This window comes from Denticeps clupeoides, chromosome 2 (assembly GCF_900700375.1).
Source record: "Denticeps clupeoides chromosome 2, fDenClu1.1, whole genome shotgun sequence".
In the NCBI taxonomy this organism is placed as follows: Eukaryota; Metazoa; Chordata; class Actinopteri; order Clupeiformes; family Denticipitidae; genus Denticeps; species Denticeps clupeoides.
The window spans coordinates 31010185-31025427 of NC_041708.1; the positions used below are offsets into that span (position 1 = coordinate 31010185).

The 15243-nt window shown below is 42.4% G+C and overlaps 1 protein-coding gene across 3 annotated transcripts in view; it reads left to right on the forward strand.

Annotated features, from left to right (window-relative positions):
• abca4a (ATP-binding cassette, sub-family A (ABC1), member 4a) overlaps nucleotides 1-15243 on the forward strand; it is a 38130-nt gene that overhangs the window by 5547 nt on the left and 17340 nt on the right. For all 3 annotated transcript variants that reach the window (XM_028958516.1, XM_028958525.1, XM_028958535.1), the window contains 13 exons: nucleotides 2117-2314; nucleotides 5241-5330; nucleotides 6678-6918; nucleotides 7626-7765; nucleotides 9859-9975; nucleotides 10364-10561; nucleotides 11768-11973; nucleotides 12118-12294; nucleotides 12384-12606; nucleotides 12791-13012; nucleotides 13724-13928; nucleotides 14115-14189; nucleotides 14264-14467. In XM_028958516.1, the coding sequence (XP_028814349.1) occupies nucleotides 2117-2314; nucleotides 5241-5330; nucleotides 6678-6918; nucleotides 7626-7765; nucleotides 9859-9975; nucleotides 10364-10561; nucleotides 11768-11973; nucleotides 12118-12294; nucleotides 12384-12606; nucleotides 12791-13012; nucleotides 13724-13928; nucleotides 14115-14189; nucleotides 14264-14467 (2296 nt within the window). The remainder of the gene's footprint in view (nucleotides 1-2116; nucleotides 2315-5240; nucleotides 5331-6677; nucleotides 6919-7625; nucleotides 7766-9858; nucleotides 9976-10363; nucleotides 10562-11767; nucleotides 11974-12117; nucleotides 12295-12383; nucleotides 12607-12790; nucleotides 13013-13723; nucleotides 13929-14114; nucleotides 14190-14263; nucleotides 14468-15243) is intronic.

Genomic DNA, 15243 nt, shown 5'->3' on the forward strand with positions numbered 1-15243 from the left:
AAGCATTTTTAAGTTCTCTCCACTTCATGCACAGGCCAGAACTACAGTTTTCCAAACTTAATTTTATTTGCAGGGGGGCTGTCTCTGTAACAACTGATTGTAAGTCGCTCTGGATAAGGGTGCCTGAAAATTGCTTTAAATGTAAACATAAAATGTAAAAACACCACACCTTTCCACAGTATCATTTTATAATTAATTTGGCCTCTTTTCCTGTTGGAACCATGTGTTACTAAAGATGAAAGGGGGGGTGTGAGGGATACGAGGGAAATGAAAGTGTGCCGACTTGTATCCTGCCCCCCTTTCCACCAGTGATATCAGTGTTCTAGCCGCCACTTTCATGTGGAAATTCTGAGGGAGGAGCACCCCGGTCTGACCAAATTATTTGTCCTATCCCTTTCTCAGACTTGTCTAATGTCTGTAATGTACAAGGTGGAAAATTCTTTAGTAGTTGTGGGGAGAGATGGGTGAAGGAGTGAGGAAAAAAAATGCACAGGGTACATCTGTCAAGAGTATGATGGACCCACAACAGTCAAGACAGACACATGCATTCCATAGACACACAGTTACCATGGTCACAGACACACACACACATGCATATGTGGCAGCTACATGAATGCTCATGATCTCACATACACACACACACACACACACACACATCAGGACAGAATCTGGACACCAGGACAAAGAGATGCGCTCACATTCAGACGGCCAATTACACGCAGGGCTTGGCGCTAAGCCGGGACTGGGGTTGGGCGTACAATGGCCAATGGTGAGAGCCAAGAAACGTGGGTTGAGGAGGAACCTCTGTGTGTTATTGTGCTGGTTCTGAGGGGCTATTTGTGCTAATGGCCAGAGCTCCTTCAGAATTCAGGCATGGCGGCCTCTTTACGGCATGGCCCGATTCTGAAAGGCCTCCAGCCTTCAGGGGAGTTGTGTGTTTACGCGTGTGTGTGTGTGTGTGTGTGTGTGTGTGTGTATGTACCTGCTGTCCTCTCTTTGACCTCAAGCCCCAGGTAACTGACAGAATTTTGGACACAGCGTTTTTTTTTTTTTCTGTGTCTCTGTTGGTGTGGTTAAACATGTTAAAAAACTGCTCTACATCACTAAATGAAATGTACATAGAAATTAATTTATTTATTAATTTAATTAATTAATCATAATGATTTTGTATCATGTTTCAGTTTATTTTGAAATGCAGTAGTAAACTTGAGAGTGGCATATTTTCATGTTTCAGGTAATTTAGTACAATATTAAGATAAATGAACAGCAGTAATATACATATTCCTAATAAGATATCAATTTAATCGGTCCCGTAATCACAAGGTTGCCGGTTCAAATCCGGAGCCGCCTAGGTGCCACTGAGGTGCCACTGAGCAAAGCACCGTCCCCACACACTGCTCTCCGGGTGCCTGTCATGGCTGCCTACTGTTCACTAAGGGTGATGGTTAAAATCAAAGGACACATTTTGTTGTGTGCACTATGTGCTGTGCTGCAGTGTATCACAATGACAATCACTTCACTTTCACCTTTTCATTAAACAGTTACATTTTTTAAAGGAAATTGTATCAAAGGCAAATCCACTAATGTTTATTTTGATACATCTTTCCTACGAAGTCTCTTGTCTTCACAGGAACAATGTGATTATGTATTATGTGGTTTGATAGCATGGCTTTGTAAGAATGTGGAAAAACTGGATCCCTATTGGCTGGAGATAATCACTGCCAGAAGAAATGCTCTGTGTTCCATGTTTACTAGTTGTTCTGAAAAGTTCACAGCACAGATGCTCAGTTTTGCACATTATTACATTGTCTGGGTGGATAACTTTTGCCACATTTCTGCTGCTGTTACTCACCTGCATGCACCATTGCACTTTAATGTAGGCGTGATTGTTTTTGAGCAATCCTAGTCTTATCTGACCACAAAAGTTGCTCCTGCACCACATTAGTAATTATATCTATGCTTAGAAAAATTACAATTTCATATAAGCAGAATGTGTCAAATCTATTTCTAAAACTAACCTATCAAATGTAATAATATCTTACATATGTTAGACCTATATCTACCTATTAAAACTAATAGTACAACTCTGTTTCTTTCTTTCTGTCTGTCTCCATAGTTTGCGTATGGTGTCCCAGATGTCCAGCTGGTGGACATTGCCTGCAGTCAGACCCTGTTGGAGCAGTTTCTCATCTTCCCCAGTCGTCGCGGCCTCTACACTGTACGCAATGCTATGTGCGTGCTCACCTCCCAGATGCTGAAGGACATTGAGGACAAGCTCTACGCCAATGTGGACTTATTTAAGCTGTTCCGTCTGGTGAGCCCATAGCATTTGCTGGAGCTGACATGAAGATGTGTGAAGATGAATGGATAGTGTTCTGCGGATGTCACACTGGTTCAGGTTTAGGGTGGTACAGTAGCAGAGGGGCACATAAGAAGGTCGGGGTTCATGTCCTGTCCCCATTTGTCCCTGTGTGTAATTTCACTTTGAGCAGGGCTAAAACCGACTTTGTTACTGCCTTGCTTCTGGATAAAAAGGGATTTGCTCAGTTCGGTATACTGGGTATTGTGGGTATTCCATGGCTCTTTCCACAAATCGTCATGAAACAATGTGAATGATTTAATGATTCTATGACATGTATTCTTTATTCCACTGGACACGATGAGTCTTCCCCTGCAGGTTGTGTGTTATACCCTTGATTTGTTAGTCGTGTGTGTGTGTGTGTGTGTGTGTGTGTATATATATATATATATTATAGAACACAATGGATGATATTTGAATTGCTTATAGTGAATATGTTGTTTGTCAGGATCATGCCACGGCACTGAATTTTCCCTATGGGCTTTTGGGCTTGTTGTATGCTGCTTTGTTGTTGATTCATAACTTAAGAAAGCTCTCCCAGCATGTGTTGGGGATTCCTCATGTTACTGCCAGCAGCCTGGCAGCACCCACCGAACTGACTCGCTCCTGTACAGTGGGAAATAGCGAATGCTGAAAGGTGACGTGTTCAAGAAGCCACAGATTTTCTCTTAAAGAACCTTGTCACTGAGCTACAGACAGCTGACATGGTGCAGAAGCTTTCTCTGAGGCATGCCGTCTCTCTTTACATTTGGTTAATGGCAGTGTTTACATTGCAGCGAGATTAGAGTGTGTGTGCGCTGTGTGTCTTCTGACCTCCTGACTGGTTCATCCCTTTCTGCTCGGCCCCTGCGTTTAGCAGAGGAACTCACACTGGCTAAATAGGTTAATGCCGAATCCCAAGCTGTCTTCCGATTAAAAAACAATAGAGTCCTGTTTGATGTGGACGTCGGAACATGCTTCATAGCAGCATTCATAAAGATGGCTTGCATTTGCCTCACTCGTCTGTCCTGCAGCGTGTTACAAGGTGCCGTTCTAAGCCAATTCCACTAATGAGATTACAGTGCGCACACCTCTCTTCAGGGCTTTTACGGGTAGGCTTTTTCGGGTTGTGGGTAAAGTTAAAGACCAGTGTTCCCATGGGCGGGGCCATTTTTTAAAAGGATTTCTCAGGGTACAGAGAGTGATTTAGACAAATCTTTTTGGGCCCAAAATTCATTCTTTATTTTTGAGATCCAGATGGGCTGAAAGATCATTTTTCTGGAGGGTCAATGAAAGTGACTGACAAAGCAGCGTGAAATTTTACTCAATGACATTCAGTGCTTTTCTCCTCTCCTCTCTTGAGATAGTGAGGAATGTGGAAGAGGAAGGATGTCTTATTTTGGCATTTGCCGTGTGTCTACACATGCCATTTCCTGTCCAGAGGGCCCATTGTATTTTCAGCTGCCTGGAAGATTCCCAGCAAATGAACAAATCCTTGTGAGATGGGCTGTTTCTGGAAATACTGTAGATCAGGATGCAGGATGTGAGCATTAGAGATTACAGTCAGGCGCTGCTCAGCACAATTTGTATGACTAATCCGGGTTGTTTAGTGAGAAATTCATTCAAATCCTCCAAAGCTTCTTTTACCTTTCCTGTCTTGATGGATGACTGTCACCTCATATTTGCAAAATATTCTGAATGAAAATAATTAAACCTTTTCCTGATGAGGGAATTGTCTTCTACTGAATACATTTACTTTAGTTTTAAATTTGTTTTTCAGTATGAAGTGAAGCTGCTTCACTAATAGGTCCTGCCCCTCCTCTCTGGGAATGTTACTATTGGTGAAAAAAAGTTGAAAAGTTGAATATCTGCAAATTAAATGGAAATGAAATTGCTCTGTCATGTTGGCAGGGGTCTCCCACTGTGTAGAGGCATGCGCACAATGTGAAGTGGTGACTTTAAAATGTCCGTACTTGTGAGTGTGCGAGTGAATGCTGTGTGTGTGTGTGTGTGTGTGTGTGTGTGTGTGTGTGTGAGAGAGAGAGAGAGAGTCCCCAGTCAAGGCATAAGCAGTAATGGAGAGTGTACTATGTACAGTGGCTACTGAAAGTATTCGAACCCCCTTAAATTTTTCACTCTTTGTTATATTGCAGCCATTTACTAAAATTATTAAAGTTGTTTTTTCCCCTCATTAATGTACACACAGCACCCCATATTGACAGAAAAACACAGAAATGTTGACTTTTTTGCAGATTTATTAACAAATATAAATTGAAATATCACATGGTTCAAAGTATTCAGACCCTTTTCTGTGACACATATATTTCTGATTGTCCATTTCTGAGATGGTTGAGATGGTTTTATACCTTCATTTGAGTCAAGCTGTGTTTTATTACTGATTATACACAACAACGCCCAGCCAGAGCCCTGACTTAAACCCAATTGAGTGTCTCTGGAGAGACCTAAAAATGGCTGTCCACCAACATTTACAATCCAACCTTCCAGAACTGGAGAGGATCTGCAAGGAGGAATGATAGAGGATCCCCAAATCCAGGTGTGAAAAACTTGCATCTTTCCCGAAAAGACTCATTGGCTTGATTTTGAATGATTTTAGCAAATGGCTGCAATATAACAAAGAGTGAAAATTTTAAGGTGGTCTAAATACTTTCCGTTCCCACTGAATACATATTCATACCATTATGGTAGAAAAGCACTCATCCTAAACATCTCAGGGAGGCCTTCAAGGGAGTCTGTGTTCTTTTTCATGGGAGCTTAAATCAGGTTCCATGCCACAAACTGATGTAAATGAAATATTGTGACTTACTGATTTTATTATTTATCAGGTGAAACTGAACCAAATTCAGGATGTTAATTAGTCCATTTTTCACCTCTGCCCTCTCAGCTCCCTCAACTTCTGGATCCCCACTGCTCTGGTATGGACCTGCACTTTTGGGCCAGGGTACTGTCAGACACATCAGCAAAGCTGCGCGAGGTACGCAAGTACAATACTCCATCCACGAGGTATTTCTGGCTGCTCAGGAAGCTCCAGCTTCCTCTGTACGTAAATGCACGGCTGGCGCGGTGGCTCTGCGTATGTAATGCGGAAAAGCTTGGAAGTGCTCAGCCTTTTTTGTGCTGCGTGAAACCTCCACACAGTGCAGCGCTTGTAAACCACACTACCCACTGACCTGATTGAGTAAATGAAGCGTGGAACAGGCGAGTGCAAAGGAAACAGCTTCGCTAGGTGAACCCCCTGGGAGAGTTTTGATTACCAGATTAGAGGAGGGGCTCAGGAGGGATGGCGAATGGTCAGAGCGGTGAAGGGTGACATCCTGCCCGCGGGGCCGTATTCTCATGTGTCACCAGAACCACCGCATGCCTCAGTTACTTTTTTCAGCAAAAAAAAAAAAAAAATCCAAATTCCAGTTTTGTCACATTGCCTTCAACAGTGCAGATTTATGAGAGGGTCTGACCCTTGAGAATTTCAGAACTGATATTTTTTAAAAACTCGCAGGAAGGCTTCCAGTACAGGGAATCAGTTAGTTCCAAATGAATGGCTGGGCAGTGCAGTGTGATCTCTGCACACCTGTCTCTGGGAAACAGGAATTCAGGAACATGGGGTCCATGGAGACAGGTGAGGCCCACTGGTCTCTGTTCAAAATAAATTTTCTGTGGATCATTTGGATCATTTCTATGGAAAAACTTTGTGCATTTCCTGTTCAAATTCTGGTTCAGTGACGAGCAGCACAAGGCCTTGCTTGCTGCTGTTATTCAATGCAATTCAATGCATAAAGTCAAGTGCACGGACGGATGATATATTAGTCCAAAATGGATGATTATGCACTACCATTCAAAAGTTTAGGGTAATTTAGAAATTTCCTAATCACAAACAGGAATAATACAGAATAATAAATCATCATTGACAAAATTTGAAATAATGATGTAGTCGGACCCACATCGGCTGATGCACTACATTCTGTACTTGGGTAAAGAAGGAGTTTATTTTTTTTCTTTAAATGGATTTTTTTTAATCAAAGCAAATGTGCTGTCTCTTCTTGCTACTTCTTTGCCAAATATTTACCTTAACTATATGTGTACAGAATGCTGATGACATGAAACAACCAGTAGTCAGTAGTAGTGCTGTGCATACTGGTGAATAGTGAATAATAATATTGAAAGTACTTCACCGGCTATGGACATCATCGCACGTCATTGCCATAACATGCAGAAGATCTGTCGTGTGCCGGAACTTCATATCTTCAGATGCATTCATCTTCCTTCTATGAATTTCATACTAACGGTGACATTTTTGCTTTTATTGAAATAAATAAACACAAAGCTGGTGCAGAGGAGAAGCTCCATCGACCTGCTGGACATCTTGACCCCCATGTTCCAGTCGGAGGGGGGGCCTTCATTCACTCAGCTCATGTCGGCCGCCTCCAGCCTGCTGTGCGGCTACACGGAGGGGGCCTTTTCCCGCGTCACCTCCTTCAACTGGTACGAGGACAACAATTACAAGGCATTCCTGGGCATCAACAGCACCAGAGTCCCTGCTGAGTATGTCTATGACCACACAGCCTGTGAGTGTCCACCAGTTTTTAATTAACACATATAGGCTTTATCATATTATTCATATACTAGACTACAGTGAATCAGCTACAATATTAAGGGACATATTTTAGTGTCACTGGAACAGACTTAGCATTATTCACTGATGTCACGTTGAGAGCAGAATTTACTAAAATGAATAGAAACAAGAAAGAGAAAACTAGCAAACAGTCCTTTATCTATTTATAGAGAGGAGGAACTGGCTACCCACCTACTACCTACTTTGTATTGGGAGATTTAAACCACATGCACCACCTGTACAAGTGTAGCGTAAAGTCCTGTCTCGCCTGTCCTCCAAACATACACATAGTTTGTCAGTGTTGTAATTCCAACATTCTGATTGGCTAACTAGTGAATTTGACATTCAGAAACACTCCCAGTGAACTATGTTGTTTACAGCATATCTAACATGCATATCTATCAGTGCCCCAACTTCACCAGGGCTTCATATCTGACTGTACATGCTGTTAAGAAAAACAATTATTTAATAAGCATTTGACTTTGGGTCTGATTTCACTACTGGGTTTTGGCAAAAAAAAAAAAAAAAAGAAATATATTGTGTGGGGTTATGTATTATTTTTCCATAAGAATCATAAGCATAAGCATCAGATAGCTTTTGCATTAAAATTTTTTAACATCCTTTAACTTTTCCCACCCTCCCCCATTTCTGTTCTCCCAGCTCCTTTCTGTAACGACATGATGAAGGAGCTGGAGTCTAGCCCCGTCACCAGGATGGTGTGGAACTCAGTGAAGCCTCTTCTCATGGGCAAGGTCCTCTATGCTCCCGATTCACCTGCCGCCAGACAGATAATTAAGAACGTGAGTCTCCGAACGTAATAAAAACTCGACAATAAAAAGTTTCTCACCTATCCTTCGCCTCTCAGTAATTCACAAGTACCTACCCTACACCTCTCATCTCACACCTGCTATTCAGACACACACACACACGTGACGCGGAAGCACCTAATCTCTGCGGCCCCCGATGACAGGTAGGAAGACGTGTCAGTGTGAAATGGCCTGCAGGCGGTGACGGTCGGAGCTGAGTGCTGTTTAATGACAGGGTACGCGTGCGTTGGTTCACACAGTTAAAACCGGCTCCGGCTGCCGTCTCGCGCGTCTTGCGCAAGTACGTGCCACCTCAGCCCTCCGCTAACAGCGGACCCCTCGCTTTCTTTGGTGCCCCAATCTCCCCACCGACGTGAATCTGAAATGCAGCGCTGCATTCCTCCTGACTAATGACTGTGGGAGTTCCACAGTTTTGGGTCTTAACACCATTGGAGTTTGTGGCTTTCACACCCCTCGCCTTCACAACTGAGTTCCAGATGAGTCAAATTGCCAAATTAGTCTCTCAAAACCCATTCCTCTGTGTAATTTTCTTTAGTCTTTGAGTCATTGTCGTTTTTGTTTTCAACTTCAGCTTTTGGACAAGGGCAAGGCATTTTTTTTGGCCAAAATATTTTGGTGTTTGCAGCTATTCATTATCTCTGCTGTCTGGTCCAAACCGCCTGTGAAGGAAAGCAGTGGGGATTCTCTCACCACCATGGTTTGCAGTAGGCACTGCATTTGCTGGGTTCTGGGTCTGTGTTGTAAAATATTTGTGATCCACAGTAGTTTTAATTTGACACTTAATTTTTGCAACTTTCTGGAGGTGAAACATTTTCTTAATTTATGTAATTGTCATGTCATTCTTTGTTTGCAAAGTTCTCCTTTAAGAACATGTAGATTTTGTCCTACTTTATAAACATATACAGTTATGGAAAAGTAATTGAAATCAGATTGACACAAAAAATTCATAATGAATAATATATAGTGCATAGTTCCCGTAAGACTGCGTGAAAATGTTTTTCTACATTCTATGTGATATACGCCCGAACCTGATCGGGTTCGTGCTTGCGTGAACTTTTGTCAGAAATTTAGTTTTAACAATATTTTGGTAAATTTGACTTTCTTAAGAGAATTTAAGAGAACATATGGTCATGAAAATTTGCCTTAGAGTGATTGAAATGTCATGAAAATTAATTTATGAAAAAGTGCAAGAACCCTTTTTAAAAATGTAGTGTCCATTGTATCATTTTTTTTCTAGAATTATGCTTGGAATTATCACTAATCTGCAATCTGTTACTGCTACACAGATCATTGCACAATCAATGCACAATGGACTTTCATAGCCTCTACCCAGTAATATCTGTGTCTTACGTTCTCCTTGAACGTAAATACTTGCTTGCATTTTAGCTTCCTTACCTTTTTACAAACCATGTTCCTCTTTATTCTATTTTATTTTCATTTTTATTATATTTAATTTAATTAAACATTATTGCTTTAACTATGCACAGCCAAAACAGTGGTTCAGGATGCATTTCACTGCGTGTTGTACTGCTGTAACTATGCATGTGACATAAAAATTGGAATCTTAAATTGGATGGAATGGTTTGTAAAGTATCAAATACTGTCAGCCTCAATGTTTCTCGTATCCACCTTTCTTTTTACTTTATTCTTTCTTTCTAAACGAGTATGTCTCAACTCAAGCTGAACTTTTGGAAGACAATTTGTCTTCCGTCAGCATCAGAGAAAGCTCTGATTCAGACAGTGTTCAGGGGAGGACAGAGCTTTGTGTCTGGGCTGAGGTGTGAGTGCGCAGGCCCTGGGCTGTATTCCATCTCTGCACATCCCCCCCGGGGGTCTATGAGGTCTCTGGTTTCGCACCATTTCCCTGTTCTCCTTTCAGCTCTGACTGTACAACAGGTGCTTTTGGGAACTCAGTAAATCAACGGTCAGGTTGTCACAGACTGGCCAGTGTTGTCCTTGTGCCCCTGTGTCCTCAAGAGAAGTGGAACACGCTTGCTTTTTAAAGCACACCATTACAAATGTGTATGTGTATTCATGTATGCAAATGTGTGTATATAACCTTTTAGGCCAACACAACATTTGAGGAGTTGGAGAGGCTGAGGAACTTGGGCGGGGTCTGGGAAGAGCTGGGACCTCAGATTTGGAACTTCTTTCAGGACGGGGTCCAGATGAACATGATCCGAGTGAGTGTGTGTATATGAGAGCGATAGTAAGACAATGATCCGTTGCACTCACTGCCAAGTCTGTTTGTTGTTTCACTACTTTAAGAACAGGGAAGAATACCTGACAAGTGTTTTTTGAAGCGCTCTTATTCAGAAAGTAATTCACTTGTCAAATGCTGATGTGATGTAAATAAAACTGTTAAGTGAGAGTTTTTAATTACGGTTTTGATAAAAGGGTGTGAGCTAGAAAGCATCACGCTTGGTAGCAGGTAGACCACCAGCCACAATACTTCAGCACACTCAGGTTTCACCTTTATTTCCACACATGTAGTTCTGTCAATAGCACTTGTTCTGCTTGAGAAGAAACTGAACTGGTCAGGTAAATCGACACCTCTTATCTTCCCCCAAGGAATCGATCAGGAACCCCACCGTGATGGACTACATCAACAAGAGTCTAAAGCACTCATCTGTTTCTGCCAGACACATCCTTAATTTCCTCTATAATGGACCTGAAGAGGACAGGGCTGCTGACATGCCCAGCTTCGACTGGAGGGACATCTTTAACCTCTCTGACCAAGTCTTACGCACCATCAACCGGTATGCAGAGGTGAGTATGGCTCACTGCATCTCGAGTTTGACCTTTGTTAACTAGAAATGCAAATGAATGTGCTTCATTGTCAGGTAGATCTGGGCAGTTTTGCATAAAATTGAAGTGGGATTTTTTTTCTGTTTGAGATTCTTTGAGTTGCTCAAATAATGGCGAATTTGGATAAGAGTGCCCTTGATGTCAGCTTGGGTTTCAACACACAATGCAAACTTCAGATACGGTGACAACCTCAGGCTTCTTATCACTTATCCAGTGTGGGCTGAAAACACTTAAGCTTTTTTACACTTCATCTAGATAGAATCCAGCCCTCTCTTCTAAAGACATGCAGATCTGTTCCAGCCAAAAAAAGAAAAAATGTAAGTGTGAACAAGTTGGCTGTCAGACTCCTTTATCTAGCACTGATCTAGAGGGGAGTGAGAAAGGAAGGAAACACACCCTCTCGTTTACGTTGAGTACATTACGGCATCCCGGAGAGCCCTCCACACAAAGGGGCAAATCATTCTTTCACATAGCCACTTTCGTTCCTTCGCACCCTCGATACTAATCAGGGGGATGCCTGCCATGGCACAGACCCATTTGAGCTGGACCTCAGCTACCTAATTGTGTGGCTGTTATACCCTCCTTACCTTTGTCTCTGCCCTCAACGTGGTAAAAGCACTTTAGGAAAGCAATACAAACCCTACAGATTGAGCCCAATTAGGTACAGCTGCCTGTCAGCTCGCCCGCTTTTCAGGGCAGCCACAAAGGCCACGGCCTGGCGCGAAGCAACACACGATGAGGCCCGAGTCTGCGGCAGTTCCTTGACGTTGCAGGGCCTTCCACAAAACCCATCAAATGAATCAATTAAAGCCGTATAACATACTTCTTGATTTGGCATAATGCATTTAGTGCGGCGCATTGTTCTGTCTGGAGCATTGGGACGTTCCAACATTCCCAACGAGGGGCCTCCCCTGGTGCAATGGGTCAATCAGACACGGTTTTGCATGTAATTTGAATCCCCCATTGAGGTGTCAGATGGAATGGGCTGGAGTCCGAACCTCAGCATTAGCATCCCGTGGCTGACAGCCAGTAGATTGCTATCACCTCTAGCCTTTGTTCTATGGCCGGAGCGAAGCCTGTGAGGTATTGTTGCACGAGGGTCATACTGTGTTCAATAAGCTTGTTCTCTGATCTCATTCCTCCTTCCTTTCTGTTTTCCCGTTGCAGTGCCTGGTCCTGGACAAGTTTCAGGGACTTGGAGATGAGGGTCAGCTGACCCATCGAGCTCTGGACCTTCTAGGGGAGAGCAAGTTCTGGGCAGGGCTGGTCTTTGTAGATATGTACCCTTGGACCACCAGTGTGCCGCAGCACGTCAAGTTTAAGATCCGCATGGACATTGATGTGGTGGAGAGGACAAACAAGATCAAAGACAGGTCTTACGACACTACAAATATCCATGTCCAGATTGCATTGAGGCATTTGTATGTCGTCCTGTGGTGTTCTTTAAACACTGCGGTAATCTGCAGGTTTTAGGACTAATGAATTGTGCAATTGAAGTTCTCACTCACTTTCCCTAGATACTGGGACCCTGGCCCAAGAGCAGATCCCATGGAAGACTTGCGTTATGTGTGGGGAGGATTTGCCTACCTGCAGGACATTGTGGAACATGGTATCATTAAGACCCACACAGGCAAGGAGTGGCCAATGGGCATCTACCTGCAGCAGATGCCTTACCCCTGCTACGTAGATGACCTGTGAGATCTGAGTCACATTTTACATTTTTAAGCCAAATGTTTAAGGTTGAGACACATTAACAAGCTCCCCCCATCTGTGCACCCTGTAGCTTCATGCTCACACTGAACCGTTGCTTCCCCATCTTCATGGTGCTGGCCTGGGTATACTCTGTGTCCATGACTGTTAAGAGTATCGTTTTGGAGAAGGAACTTCGTCTGAAGGAGACGTTGAAGGCCATGGGTGTCACCAATGGTGTCCTGTGGGCCACCTGGTTCTTTGACAGCTTTCTCATGATGTCGGCCAGCACTGTTCTGCTAACGGGCATAATCATGGTGAGAAAATAACCAAAGTGAGCCATGAAATAAGAAGTCAAAGATCCTTTTTATGTGTTGCACAGGTATTGAACTGGCCTGGTCTGACACCTAGTGGATGACTTACATTACTGCAGTCTTAAATTCTTTATTGCTGGGTAAAATAATTATAAATGCTGAATTTCTATTTCCTGTTTTCTTATAGGGAGGAAATGTTCTGAACTATAGCAATCCTATTATCCTCTTCTTGTTCCTGTTGACCTTCACCACGGTGACCATTATGCAGTGCTTCCTCATGAGCGTGTTCTTCAACAAGGCCAACTTGGCGGCAGCTTGCAGTGGCATCATTTACTTTGCTCTGTACCTGCCACACATTTTTTGCTTTGCCTGGCAGGAGCACATCACAAAGGATATGAAGATAATGTTTGTGAGTCATGCTTCATCAGCATCGTACAGTTCTACTGCACTGTTTCCCAATTCTGGATGCATGTGGTAAATTGCAGTGTGAATTCAATGACAAGTTGACAAGTTCGGAATTAGGACTGATCATTCTTCTACTCACAAAAAAAATAACACTGACAGACTGGATTGGTACTGGTAACACTGGTAGACTGGTTTATCTCAGGATGTGTCAATAATGGGATAGGAAAATGTAACAACAGAGCTGATGCTCTGTGTATGATCTGTGTATGATTTGTGTGGACCACATAATATTAATAATTCAGCCAAAGCAACATAACTCAGAACTGAATTTTGGACTAAATTTGCATACACAAATATTGATATTTGATGTCCCAGTATTGATACAATATCACCATGCAAATATCACAATATTCTGCTGTATCAATATTTTCTAACACCCCTATTTATTAGGGTTCAAAGGACAATAGAGTACAAATTTGAATTTAAAACTAGGAAGTAATAGTAAAGCAGGATGAAATATGAGTGTTTATTTCAGAGCAGTGGTTCTGAAAACTTTCCTTTTTTGTTGCTGTTGTCATTGAATCAGCAACTCATTATGTTGAAGAAAGTTCAACTCATAATGAAACCCATGGAACAGCTGCCATTAGCAAAAGAAAGGCTGTATTAAGGCAAGAAAAAAAGTTTTTTTTTCCACATTTTTTTGTTTCACCTCCAGAGTCTGATGTCCCAGGTAGCATTTGGCTTTGGGACGGAGTACCTGTCTAGGTATGAGGAGCAGGGTTTAGGTCTGCAGTGGGACAATATTCAGACGAGCCCCCTGGAGGGAGATGAGTTCTCCTTCCTTACCTCCATGACCATGATGGCCCTGGACTCTATCATCTATGCTGCCTTGGCCTGGTACCTGGACAACGTTTTCCCAGGTAGACTCAGTATTACATAACAACCAGACCTGCTTATGATGTGCTAGACTAAGGGTAGGTAACCAACTTGTTATCAAATTATGTAAATGTCTAAAATCAAGTGCATGTGACAAATTGCAGGAATTGAGAAAGTTCTTACACATGTCTTTATTAGCATACTAACTTATCTCTGCATGCCATCACCAGGACAATATGGAATTGGGAGGCCATTTTACTTTTTCATTCTGCCTTCTTATTGGTTTGGCCCAGAACCCTCTATAGGTAAGTTAATACAAAACGTAAAGATCCATATATGCACCTGATAACTTGGATACCTACTATACTGCTATATCCAGTCATTGAGAAAGCAGCAGAGAAGAAACCGCCTGAGCCGGCATTTGGTAATCTGGAAAAGCAGAGGCCGGTCAATGAGGAGCTGAAGGTATCGGCAGGTTCCTGCAAACACCAAGGCATTCGAGAGAAGCTGGAGAAAGAAAAGGAAGATTCTCTGAAGAAACAAAAGGAAGAGATGGGGCCTTGCACCCGGCAAGAAAAATCAGGTATAACACCGCATTAAAGTTATGTAATGCAGGGGAGGTGAAATGCTCTTCTCTCATGTGGGATTTAAAACAATAGCTAATGGAGTGGGAACCCAACAAACAACCTCTTGTGAATACAAAACCGGCCAGACGTCCCCCATTCCCTCACCATGCATTTTTGTGGGAAGCATGTGTCCTTGAGTGTTTGTACCGAGGTGTGAGTGATTACATTCAGACATGCTTGGCTGTAGGCCTCGGATTAATGTGTATCAATGCACGCAGTGCTGGATAAAGTGTGATTGATACCGCATCCATTCACAACTGTAAATGACATTCCATTCCCCTGATGTCACCCCACTCCCACACCCATCGACAATCTTCCAGAAGTCTGCTCTCTTCCTGTCAATCTCAAAGTTTCCATGCGAAAAGAAACTTTGTGTCTCATTCAGCTGCAGTTACACCTTGAAATGTGCTATAAATATAAAAACTTGCCTTGCCTTGACTTCATAGCAGAACAAAATAAAAATTCCTGATCAAGTGAAAAGGTTTAGTTGATCATTTGTTATATTGTTGAATTAACCTTGGTCTACAACATACAGGGAGTGCAGAATTATTAGGCAAGTTGTATTTTTGAGGAATAATTTTATTATTGAACAACAACCATGTTCTCAATTAACCCAAAAAACTCATATCAAACCTAAATGTTTTTGGAAGTAGTTTTTAGTTTGCTTTTATTTATAGCTATTTTAGGGGGATATCTGTGTGTGCAGGTGACTATTACTGTGCATAATTATTAG